We start from the raw sequence: 13,030 nt of genomic DNA, 5'->3' as shown, positions 1-13,030 counted from the left end.
ATGTTCAATATCTGGGTTAATTCAGCTCTCTTTGAGATTTAAAATTCTGATTCTAGTTACCAATCAAAGACCATCTGATTATGATAAAGAGAAAACACTCAATAGGTACTCGCCCCTCATTCTCTAAGAATATAGGATTTTTATATTCTCAAATTTATTTTAGCCAGCGTCTTAGTATGCATCAGTGATTTTTTTTTTGAGATATGTTTCTCATTTACAGTTATTACCCATACCATGCTCTAAATGTATTGTTCAAATATAAACCACTTCTGTGGTTCATGTAAATATGCGAGGGTAGAGGAGCCATGAAAATTGCAGATGACTTGAAACTTCCTAGTGAATCAAGATCAGATAAAAATTGTCTCTTCACAAATCCCAGGTTTACAACCCGGTACTGACTACAAGATCTACTTGTACACCCTGAATGACAATGCCCGGAGCTCCCCTGTCGTCATCGACGCCTCCACGGGTAACTATAGTTTCTACTGAAGAAATGCCACTGACTTGTCTGTGACCAGTCATGTGAACTTAAGAAACAAAAATGAGGCTGCTATTTTTGTATTATCGATCACAGTGGATCCTTTATACAGTTTACAGAACTTTCAGATTCTCTCGAGTCTGTTACTAAGGGCTGGAAAAGAGTGTGGGAATAATTTTCTTGGTTATTCATTTTCTTAGAGACTTAATTTTGATTTCTTTTAGCCATTGATGCACCATCCAACCTGCATTTCCTGGCCACCACACCCAACTCTTTGCTGGTATCATGGCAGCCACCCCGAGCCAAGATTACTGGTTACATCATCAAGTATGAGAAGCCTGGGTCCCCTCCCAGAGAAGTGGTCCCTCGGCCCCGCCCTGGTGTCACAGAGGCTACTATTACCGGTATTGCTGCTTCCACGCTGTCATCCTCTCCTTACTCCCTAGGACAGAAAGTGCCTAACAGATTCCAACTGTGTCTTCGATGTTACACCATGAGAACGAGAAGCCCAAAGAACATTCTCGGTGTGGGAGCTGTAGAGCACAATACTTCCCAAAAGGCATGAGTCCATGCGAAGGAAGTAATTTCAATACTGACCTAATGGCTTAACATCTTTTTATTTGCTCTACGTTTGCCAGATACTTGTCAGTCCTAGAAAAATACATTGTTCAGGGCAAACTAGCTCATTTAAGCCTCTTCTCTTTCAACTCCCTCAAGATCAGATGATCTTGCAGGACTTGCCAGGGTGCCACCTGCCCTCGCCCCTCATTATCCACTTTCACAGAATAGGTCTCGAGGCAAAGTGATTCCCAGCTACCCATATTGAAGAGAATGCCTGGCCTGGGGACTGGGAGTTGTCCATTTCAGTAGGAAACATCAGAAGCCTCTGGTATTATTTTTCTCCAAGAGATTACATTTTCAAACTGTGTATAAGGTATTGTCTGGTCTTTCAAATCCTATAGAACACAAAGGTACCAGAAACAGACACTGTATTTTTAAGAAACTTTGGGGCCAGGAAAACAGAATCTGATATGAGAGGAGTTGAATTGGATACTTCCTCTAGGGACCCCACAAAGATTGGTCATTCTCTCCTGCAGAGCCCTTACCTGTCCTCTGACTTTGCATTGATCCTGTCGCTGAGGGCCGCCTGGTTATTAGGCCTAAGCACATTCATGGATACAATCTGCAACGATCTCTCCCAAATGCTTACTCCACAATGCTGACAGATTTTTTTTTGAAATTCAAAAAGCAAAATAAGATCACGTGCTAAAAGAATGCCCAGAAAAATTTAGCATGAAAGTGCTTATTCAGCTGCCAAGTTTGATAGTGAGATCATTAATTTGTATAGTGGCCATCGCATGCACAGTATTTGGGTGTTTGTGGAAGGAAAGGAAGTCCATTTTACCTTCCAAGAGGACAGTGGGCGGAGGATGGAGGATGCTTGCTCCCAGGGGTGATTCCTGGTGAGATCCATTTCCACTTGACAAGCTGAGCCCACAGAGGTAACATGATGATCTCTCCTTCTTCAGGTCTGGAACCAGGAACTGAGTACACAATCCAAGTCATTGCCCTTAAGAACAACCAGAAGAGTGAGCCTCTGATCGGGAGGAAAAAGACAGGTAAAGAAAGAGTACCTTCTGGGTAACCGGGAGACGGTCAAGGGAAAACTAATTACAAATGTTTAATTTTGCGGTGCAAAGGTTCTCCGGGTTTCGATGCATTTCTCATGGAACTTTTTTTTTCTAACAGTGCAGAGTATATGTTGTGCTCTTTGATAGCAGGGATAACCTAACGTAATCTGTTAGTTCAGTTTTATTCTTTTCTTAGCCAGTCAAAATAAAGCCTTTTATTCATCTTTAAAATTTTCAAAACAGATCTGGAAATGTACAAGTGAAATGGCTACAGTTGCTGTTTGTCTCTTTTGTTGAAGTTAAAAATGTTTAAGAAAAAAAGTTAGGAGAAAATTCCCTATTTGTCTTTATTACTTGATTTCTGAAACTTGCAGCCAACAAAATGTCTTACTTTTTCACCCAATTTCAGTTTAATTTGAAGAAAGTGCTATATTTATGCTTATAGAAATTTAAAAATGAACATGTAAGCATTTAACCTATTTCTACAATTTCAAACCATTGACCCAAACCTCTGGAATTCTCATACTTCAAATGCTGATATAATTAGTGTGCATTCTAGTCCTTAAACTCAATTCTCAAATAGAAAAAAAGGGGGGGGGGGCGGGGAGAAAGGCTGCACATTTAAATTCCATTAGGCTTAATTTGAGCAGAGGCAAGCTTCTATGGGGCTCAGCGGTCTGAAGCTTTGTATGATAAATTCATACTAACACTTTTTTCAATTTTAAACTCTAAAGCATGGGTGGGGAACGTTTTTTCTGCCAACGGCCATATATAACATCATTCGAGGGCCATACAAAATTATCAACTTAAAAAATTGGCCTGTTATATTTGGTCAAACATTTAATTAACTCACCCCTATTACCTTGGCAGGGTCAGACCAAATGATTCCACTGGCCTGACATGGCCCATGGGCCGGATGATCCCCACCCCTGCTCTAAAGGAATCTTTTGGGGGAAAAATCATTAAGATTTCTTTCTGGAAAAAGTGTTTCGTGATCTAAGAACTGCTAATTTTCCAGGGGCTTTGATCAAATTGATAAACAGTCATTGTTGCCTGAGTTGATAATGACTACTGCTGGTACTTCGGGGAGCTTATTAACAAGCTTTGCTTTTTTGGCTCTAACCTCTCTTGGCTAGATGAGCTTCCCCAACTGGTAACCCTTCCACACCCCAATCTTCATGGACCAGAGATCTTGGATGTTCCCTCCACAGCTCAAAAGACCCCTTTCATCACCAATCCTGGGTATGGAAACGGTATTCAGCTTCCTGGCACTTCGGGTCAGCAGCCCAGTGTTGGGCAACAAATGATCTTTGAGGAGCATGGTTTTAGGCGGACCACACCGCCCACAACGGCCACCCCTATAAGGCATAGGCCAGGACCATATCCGCCGAATGTAAATGAGGAGATCCAAATTGGTCATGTCCCCAGGGGAGACGTAGACCATCACCTCTACCCTCACGTTCTGGGACTCAAACCAAATGCTTCTACAGGACAAGAGGCTCTCTCTCAGACAACCATCTCATGGACCCCATTCCAGGAAAGCTCTGAGTATATAATTTCATGTCATCCAGTTGGCATTGATGAAGAACCCTTACAGGTATTTAATGACTTTTTCTCTTTACTCCTGACTGGGAAGCTGGGAAAGGCACAAGCTAGACAACAGAAGTGAACAGAACTCCCATATCAAGTGGCTAACATTTTCAGGACCTCTTAGCTGACTTGATTAAGTCCTGATTTTTTTTTTCTTTCTTTTTCATCTCAATGTGGTACTACTTTGGGTGGGAGTTGGGGGGAGTGTCATTAGTTTTTATTTAGCAGAAAGAATGAAATCCTCTCTATTTTCCTCACTGATTTGAGGCCGCTTGGTAATACAAAGAAATGCTCATAGAAAAGAGAGAAATATTCTGCCTGAATTTAAATTTGTGCCCATAAGGGCTGAAATACCATCCTATGGTTTGTCCTTGAAGAATCCCATTATCTACAAGAGGTCTGAGGAGAAAGAACTTAGGTGAAGCTGTGCATATCAGCTGTTGTAAGTGATTGATTCTCTAAAACTTCTGCTCTTTAATTTGTCTTGCTAGCATCAATTTTATTGTGTTCTTAGTTTTAGAAAAGTGGCAGAATTTTAAAAACTGACTGCAACTGTGGAAGATTTATGAGCTTAGAAGCTTGAGTTGGAGGATTTTCCAAAGTGTCTTAAGGATCCTGGTGGGGGTCAGGTGCCACCTCTCGTGGGATGAATAAATCTCCCTACTGTGCCCACCTTCTATGTAAAGAGGGCATGGCCAGGGTTTCCCGGGCTCCTGCAGACCTGCGGCTGCAGCAGCTGGAACGGAGACTGTCTCTACAATTACTGAGGGCTCCTGGTGACTGTGGAGCACCTGGGGTAGATTTTTGGCAGGAAAATCTGGCAGGTAGAAGTGTTGGCCATTCACCCCAAGTTCCATTTCTCTCTTTGGCTGTTAGGGACCTTTTACCCCCTCTGCTTTATTAGTGTCCCTTTATTTTGTTTACACAGTGAGGGTTATTGATAAGAGAATAGGGAAAGTCATGGATTCCTCTCTCTAATGCTTTCTCCCCTACTTTGGATGTGCCAATAATGGTAGTTCCGAGTTCCTGGAACTTCTGCTAGTGCTACCCTGACGGGTCTCACCAGAGGGACCACCTACAACATCATCGTGGAAGCACTGAAGGACCAGAAGAGGCATAAGGTTCGGGAGGAGGTTGTCACTGTGGGCAACTCGGGTATGTGAACGCCTGTGCTCCTCAGGCCCAGGCTCCCCTCGGGTGGATGCTTTCTCCACTGACTGTTCCGTTGTTGCTGTTGACCTTGAGCTTTGGGAAATAATGTTACATCGTGAAGTAAACGAGCAACTTTAAATTGAATTACAGTGGAACCTCATTTCTTGAACTGATGTCTAATGTACTGTTTATAAATGAACACTTTAAAAACAAAAAGGACATAAAATGTAAATGAAAATTTAACAAAAAGGAAAAGAAATGTACAGTAGGAAAATGAAAATTAAACAATAATTATAAGCAGCAAAAGCAAAAAAAAGCACGAGAATATTCACAGCAAATATCCTGAGATTTTAACAGTGGTAAACTGACTCAGATCCACACATTCTCTCCTCTATCACCTGGGAGATGCGTGACTGATCATACAGGTGTCAGTATGAAAGGGTGGTCAGGTTGAGAAGTGAATTGTTTGAGATGGGAGACATTCGAGAAACTAGGTTCCACTGTATTTCCCTAGTATCTTTGTAAAACACATACGTATTTGACAGAGGCACAAACAGGGACATAACGATCGAGCTGGCACAAGCTCAGATCCTTCATCTGACACTCTTGAGTCCTTCCCAGTGAGTGCCTCTCTGCCCAGACCGTCTCCATGTCACCATGTTGGAATCCTCTTGAGTGATTTTTAACTACCTACCGAACCCGATGAAAGGAAATTCCCCATCCGTGGACATTAGGGGCAGCTGGTGTTTGTTCCTCATGTAAAATGTTACCAACACAGCCCATTTCTGTCCCAAGGGCTTCCTTATTCCATTGTTCGCTCCATTTTTTTTTCTGATGACACAGATCCAAAACCGCTGTCGAGGTTAAGTGGTCCTTGACTCTCTGCAACACCTGGGAAGTCCTTTTAAACAAGTAGTGTGTCTGTCCCTTGGCTCTTCAACCTGCAGCAGCTGAGATTCTCCAGGAAACATAAGATAGGGAGTAATCAAAACCCTGAGTCCTGAATCTTCCAGTCAGAGGGTGTCCTACCAGCAGGGAGGCTAAATCCTTCCTCTGCCCAGGACTGGCTTTATTTACTTATTTTTTAAAATATATTTTATTGATTTTTTGCAGAGAGGAAGGCAGAGGGAGAGAGAGTTAGAAACATCGATGAGAGAGAAACATCCATCAGCTGCCTCCTGCACACCCCCTACTGGGATGTGCCCGCAACCAAGGTACATGCTCTTGACCAGAATCGAACCTGGGACCCTTGAGTCCGCAGGCCGACGCTCTATCCACTGAGCCAAACTGATTAGGACTGGCTTTATTTCTAGGGCCAGTTGACTTAGTCTCAGCTTCCTTCCTCATCTGCCAGTGCTATTTACATGTATGAATGCATGTGAATTAAGCAGTTGCATATCTGGCAGAGGAGGGGGGACAGGGTGTTATTTTGTGCTAGTTGTAGTATATATCCATGGTAACACATACCCTTTGCCTCGTGTGGTTTTACTAGTAGAATGCTATGTGAAAGGAGTTTTTAAGAGCACAAAGGTCTTTGTGCTTTTCCACATAATGTTTTTTTTTAAAGATTCCATCTCCCTAACTTTAGTCCGGTGGAATTTTAACGCCTGGCTATTTTTAGGAGGCTTAGTGAAACCCCTCATAGCAGTTATAAGTTCCTTCTATTTTTCTTTCCGCCTCCGTATTCCCAGCAGTGGTATTCTGCATTCTAGCCAGGTTCTCCTGGCTGTGAAACAGACTTCATAGTCTCCCCAAACTATTTTTTTTCCAAGGTGTTGCCTTTTAAAATATTAGGCACTTCAAATATCTATGGCTTTTGAGCTTTTGATTTTTTGCATTGTAAACAGTGAGATTGCATACACAGTGAGATGCAAAGACACAGAAGTTAGCTTATTTAAGTTTTAAAATAATTTAAAACATGTTTTGTTTGCATAAATTACTTTACAATAAGGTTTCCCCAAACACAAAGATCTAGATCTTAGGCAACGTGAAGAGACTCCATTGCCGATTCCTAAGTTATTCATATCCCATTGCTTCCTCTTATCTGGAACAATTTATTTTGTTGATAAAAAGCAGTCCTACACTTGCGATAACGTACAAAATGTCAAAGTTTAGCACTATTTTGCAAAACTTGCAAAAATAATGGTGAAGATCACATTATAATGGAGTATTGCAGTAAAAGCAAAAGATGCCCTCTAAAGATTATTCTTTATTTGGTGAGCACATCCTAAGTGTTAGTAATGGACCAGTACTTTGAATTCATGAGCTCATGTGACCTTCACAAGATCCAGAGCAGGTAGAGATGTTTTGAGTATTATCCCCATATTACAGATCACTATAATATAATAACTAGCTTAAGGGCAGCGGGTACTGATGGAGAGGTGTTTCCAGTCTTTGAATCTTAACTCACTTAAATTGAGTCCAGATCCGTTCCACATTCTATAGACTAGGTTTACCAGAAATGAATTTTTAGGACTGATGACAAAAATGAAAGATGGGTTTATTGTAAGATGCCTTTTCAAGTGTCCACTGGCAACATTTGAGCGTTGTTTATTAGCGCAGCTGTTGCACTGATAGACAGGTGAATGCTTCTGAGTGCTACTGGGGCTTTTGTTTCAGATTAAATCACTATGTGGGATAATCAGTTTTCTTCTTATCCTCCAAAACTACCAATAAGATGTCTTTTTTATTGCTTTTTCCTCCTTTTCTTCATGTAGTTGACCCACCTACGGATGACTCGTGCTTCGACCCCTACACGGTTTCCCATTATGCCGTTGGAGAGGAGTGGGAGCGGTTTTCTGAATCTGGCTTTAAACTCTCCTGCCAGTGCTTAGGCTTTGGCAGTGGTCATTTCAGATGTGACTCGTCTAGTGAGTAGCTTGCTTTGTCCATCCACTTGTCGTTCTGTCTCTTCCAGCCCCACGCATTCGCACAGTGTGCCAGGGAGTCATGTTTGGCAGACGCAGGCTCTTCCAAACATGAAGCGAACAGGGGGAGACTGCTTGACTCGAAGTAACATTTTGCATCATAGAAAAATGATGGGAAATTTTACTTGTGGAATATTGCTTATTCCAAGGGTAGTATGCCAATACGACAATTAAAATAAAATTTGTGGTGGTGATATGATTAAACTCTTCTGTTAAGATACATGAGCTAAGTCCAATTCTTTGGAGCCAGATCAAATGAGAGACAAAAGAAACCCCAAGGTTCTTTTAACCTTTAGTATTGAGTCAGCTCAGAGGTAAATATTTATGTTCACAAACACTCTTTCTTTTTTTTTTTAATATTTTTATTTATTTCAGAGAGGGAGAGAGAGATGGAAAACATCAATGATGAGAGAGAGTCATTGATTGGCTGCCTCCTCCACGCCCCCCACTGGGGATGGAGCCTACAACCCAGGCATGTGCCCTTGACCAGAATCAAACCTGGGACCCTTCAGTCTGCAGGCGGATGCTCTATCCACTGAGCCAAACCATCTAGGGCAATACGGTCTCAACACAAACCAAACAAACTTGTGCCAGAGTATACACACACGCACACTCTCATATCACACATACACAGATGCATATCAGGTAGTTTGAATCTTTCTAAGTAATGCAGGGAGTACAGATAATGTGTAGATAATTAAGAATCTTTAATTAAAATTTATTTAATTTTCAAATTATAAAGAGATGGTAATATATGAATTATGTTTTAGTTAAAATGATCCGAGGAATTACTGTATTTTGAGACTCAGTAGTAGAATTTATTAACCTTTTATTTATGCTTCGTTTTTAGGGGATGTATTACTGATAATTGGTTCATTTTTGTAGGTGTTCATCATTATGCCTTATAAATAAACCTTGTATAGACATATATCCAGAAATCATATTTGGAGAAATAAAACATAATATATTTTTTCCAAAGTGTTTTACTTAACTTGTGTACATGAAATGGTTTAATTCGGGCTGAAGCATAAAACGACCAATTTTTTCACTGCAGACTACTATGTTGGACCGTCTGAAAACTGAAAGAGCAACAGAGGTGTCACGATGTTTAAGTTGGCATTTTTAAAGTTTGGCATCAATTAGGCGATTTTTTTCATTTATGCAACTGAACTACTTTTAAGTTTGTATATTTATTGCCTATATAAAAGTTAGGTGCAATTTTTGGAAGCAGAGCTATAATTTGATTTATGTGGCTCAAATGACATATTCTTTGCTTAGATGTCTTAACTGTCAATTAACTTAAAGTGTAAGGGATGACATTGATAGAATGGAAGTAATATATTGTTTTACAAACTTCTGAAGTATGTTTTGTTTCAGTATGAACTGTGGAGATGAAAAAGTTAACTTTTATGTGTAGTAGTAAAGATATGTAACTGTGACGTTAGCTCTCCTTAAAACCAGTCTTATTTTTAGGGATAGTAACCAATGCTTTATCATTTTGTTGGCTTTTGGTGTTTTTGATACACGGGTTTATTCTTTTTCTCTTCTCATTTACAAGATTCACGTTGTGGCATATAGAAACCTGCTGATCTTTGTGGGGGTTTTTTGGTTAATGGAGCTGCTTTGTATGCCGGATCTCTGCAAATCCGAAGTGATTTTCTACTCCTAAAATCCTCAAATCCTACTTTAGTTTTACCTTAGTAATGAGAATTCAGATGAAGGTCACTGTTCTTGTGATGTGATTATGGTGGAATAAATTGAATCTTAAAAGAGCCCAGAAAATGTAAAATGGTAAAGATAATATATTAAAATCCAACCCCCCAAAAAAATGGTTTGTCTTAGGCATGATGACCTTTAACCTTCCTTACCATTCCTTCCAGATGCGTGTGTGTCATGTCCCAGTGCAGTCACTGTCTTGTGAGTCAGAACCCACCACTAACTCTTTGCCTGACCCCCCACCCCACAGAGTGGTGCCACGACAATGGTGTAAACTACAAGATTGGAGAGAAGTGGGATCGGCAGGGAGAAAACGGCCAGATGATGAGCTGCACGTGTCTTGGAAACGGAAAAGGAGAATTCAAGTGTGATCCTCGTACGTTACCACAGATCATTTCTAGGGTCTTGTCAAGCACTCCCACACTCATTACTGAGCTGCCGCTCTCATTCATGGAAACGAGTAGAGTTGTTAGGTCTCCCTGAGGAACAGACAGTGGGTTTATTAATCTTGTGATTTGGGAAAGCAGAGACAAACTTCAAAAATGAGCCATGATTTAATGTTATTACAGGCACTTCAGCACTTTTCCAACCTGAGCATTTTGACCATAAACTGCAGTGAAAAGTTATCAGAAAGCTTTACGAGTCTTTACACTCAACTTTTAAAATACGATTTTTGTCTTCTCAGTTTATTAGATCAAGTTTTTGGAAATGCTGCCCCATGGTCCGTACAGCAGTTTCTCTGTTACGAATCATTCCCATAAACCTGTGGTGTTTTGGTTGTGCTGATGCAAATTTAGGTGGGAACAGAAGCCACCCCCACACTGGGGTCCCGTCTGTCTGATTGCTCTCAGTCTTACACACACTTTGGACTTGTGTCTCCATGTAGATGAGACAACGTGCTACGATGATGGGAAGACATACCACGTCGGAGAACAGTGGCAGAAGGAATATCTCGGTGCTATTTGCTCCTGCACATGCTTTGGGGGCCAGCGGGTAAGGCTCTCTGCAACTTAGATAAGATCAGGAGAAGCTGGTTTCGGGTTGAGCTGCTTGTGTACATGCTGTACGCACAGGTATGGCAGTGCCTCCTACGAAATGTTGAAGCACCTCATTTCCTGTGGGCACATAGCTGCCTGGGTGATACCCTTTCCAGTCCTCCCCTTTTGTGGCAGCCTCAGCCTCAGCCCCTCCCACACCCAGGGTTCTCAGGCTGTTCTCTCTTTGGCACCTAACCTGTTAAAGTTGGGTAGCACTTGGCCTCCAGCTCCAATCGAAAGAACAGGTGCCCCTTTGGCATTGTTAAATATGTTGAATAACACCCCAGATCTAAGACAGTGCCCCTTCCTTCTACCCTTCCTCTTGAGTAATCAGCCAAAGTATATTCGACAAAGGTTATAAATTCATGAAATCATCATCAAAGTGTCCTTTGTGACTGAACTGCTTATATTTTGCCAATGAAGAGCTGACATTCTTTGGTAACCCACGCGCTAAAGCTGTAATGTGCTGCTCTTCTCGTAACCCCCTCTGACTGCATGCCTCCGCTCCCAGGGCTGGCGCTGTGACAACTGCCGCAGACCAGGCGCTGAACCTGGTCACGAAGGCACTACTGGTCACTCCTACAACCAGTATCCTCCGAGATACCATCCGAACTCAAACACTGTGAGTACATTTGCATGAACGTTTCTCCCCTAAGTGCAATTGGTTACATAGTAGGGACTCTCTTTCCATGGGTACTTTTCTTTTGAATGAACCTATTTTAAAAACAAAACAAAATAACCTTTAAATAACTTGAGTACTGTATCCTATAACATAATTTTGGTTCTAATGGATAACCTCTTGAACATCACCTTTTACCAAGTTTATTGAGTTTGTTGCTAGGTTCTCTTTTATATATATACATATATATATACATATACATATATATATTGATTTCAGAGAGGAAGGGAGAGGGAGAGAGAGATAGAAATATCAATGATGAGAGAGAATCATTGATTGGCTGCCTCCTGCACATACCCCACTGGAGATCAAGATCACAACCCAGGCATGTTCCCTGACCGAGAATCGAACTATGACCTAGTTCACAGGTTGACACTCAAACACTGAGCCACACCAGTCGGACTATTGCTAGGTTCTTAAAGCTAGAAATATTCTTTCTAGAAGTAATTGTCATGGAAGGCCCCCCTCTTGTTTCTGTACCCTTTGCAGTATTTGCTGCTAATTTTTCTTCGTCTTCCATTTTAACAGAATGTCAACTGCCCAATTGAGTGCTTCATGCCTTTAGATGTACAGGCTGACAGAGAAGATTCCCGGGAGTAATATTTCCAGCCCAGAAAACCACGCGTGGATCTCTGCCAAGGCCCATCCAAACTGGAGCGACATTAGCAGACCCCATCCTAGAGTGTTTGTTTCTTCCTTAAGCCCTTTGCTCTGGAGAGTAACTTCTCCAGCTTCAGCTCAGCCCACAGCTTCTCCAAGCATCACCCTGGGAGTGTTTTGAGACTTTTCTAGTAAAAGGAGGCAGTTCCTTGCCTGTTCTGCTCCAAAGTGTTCAACACCGCTCAGTATTTTTAAAGAGATGATTCTAACTTGTGATTTGGTTTGGGATCCGTAGGGAAGCGCATGCACCAACCCAGATGCAGAATGTACTGAAATGATATTACCAAAACTTTAAGTGGGAAAGTTACCCAAACACTTCTGCTTCCACTTAACCGTCTGGCCCGCAATATTGTAGGAACGGCATGTCCCTGTGACATTTAAAATATCCACAATGCTCACTTTTTCCAAATGATTATAGTAATTGCCTAGAAATGTCTTTCTCTTACCTGTTATTTATCAATTTTTCCCCAGTATTTTTATATGGAAAAAAAATTGCATTGAAGACACTTAGTATGCAGTTGATAAGAGGAATTTGGTTTAATAATGGTTGGTGATTATTTTTTATACTGTACATGCCAAAGCTTTACTACTGTGGAAAGACAACTGTTTAATAAAAGATTTACATTCCACAACTTGAACGTCATGGCTTCTCTTTTATATAAACACGTTTTGGGGAAAATAATTCTTATGGTTGTTCTTTTTCTTTTCAGTTCAGCAACATTTAAAAACCTCTGTGTTCGGTTCTCTAATTCTTGGAGATTTCAGTACAAGAGTTTCTAAAAAGCACAGATTCATTCTTGTCATTTCATCTCCTCAGCAATGGAGAGAGTTTTATATTTTCCACTTTACCACATTTAAGTGGATGTAAATATTCATCCAACTTGCTACTAGTTCTTCAGAAGCAAAGTCAAAACAACCTCTAGTTGCTCTTTTCTAATTAAAATTCTTCCCTCCCCAGAGATTACCTGCAAGGGGAATGCAAAGGTGACAGATGCAGAAGCTACTTGAATAGTATAGCATGAAGGAGTTTTGTCCTAGGGAAAAACTATGGTGTAAATTACCTCAATCCAACTTGTCTGTATTCGTGTTGGCCACAGTTTTAGGGTCCCCCAGCTGAACAGTTTTGCTTAGTTTTGGCCTGCAAAAGCCATTTCCTTTTC

General features: G+C 41.1%; 1 protein-coding gene across 12 annotated transcripts in view; it reads left to right on the top strand.

Annotated features, from left to right (window-relative positions):
• Positions 1 to 12,506, top strand: part of FN1 (fibronectin 1) — a 65,136-nt gene extending 52,630 nt beyond the window's left edge. For 4 of the 12 annotated variants that reach the window (XM_080668828.1, XM_080668827.1, XM_080668826.1 and 1 more), the window contains 10 exons: positions 380 to 469; positions 703 to 882; positions 2,008 to 2,097; positions 3,600 to 3,706; positions 4,716 to 4,854; positions 7,569 to 7,721; positions 9,745 to 9,870; positions 10,381 to 10,487; positions 11,043 to 11,153; positions 11,739 to 12,506. In XM_080668828.1, coding sequence (XP_080524954.1) covers positions 380 to 469; positions 703 to 882; positions 2,008 to 2,097; positions 3,600 to 3,706; positions 4,716 to 4,854; positions 7,569 to 7,721; positions 9,745 to 9,870; positions 10,381 to 10,487; positions 11,043 to 11,153; positions 11,739 to 11,810 — 1,175 coding nt within the window. In that variant the 3' untranslated portion in view covers positions 11,811 to 12,506. Of the gene's footprint in view, positions 1 to 379; positions 470 to 702; positions 883 to 2,007; positions 2,098 to 3,245; positions 3,707 to 4,715; positions 4,855 to 7,568; positions 7,722 to 9,744; positions 9,871 to 10,380; positions 10,488 to 11,042; positions 11,154 to 11,738 lie in introns of all 12 variants that reach the window. The other 8 variants (XM_080668836.1, XM_080668833.1, XM_080668832.1 and 5 more) reach the window with 2 other exon arrangements.
• Positions 12,507 to 13,030: the final 524 nt, after the last annotated feature.

Source organism: Plecotus auritus (genome assembly GCF_963455305.1).
Source record: "Plecotus auritus genome assembly, chromosome: 5".
Classification (NCBI taxonomy): domain Eukaryota; kingdom Metazoa; phylum Chordata; class Mammalia; order Chiroptera; family Vespertilionidae; genus Plecotus; species Plecotus auritus.
Note: the sequence above shows the minus strand (reverse complement) of the source record. Positions and strands in the feature narration are given on the sequence as shown.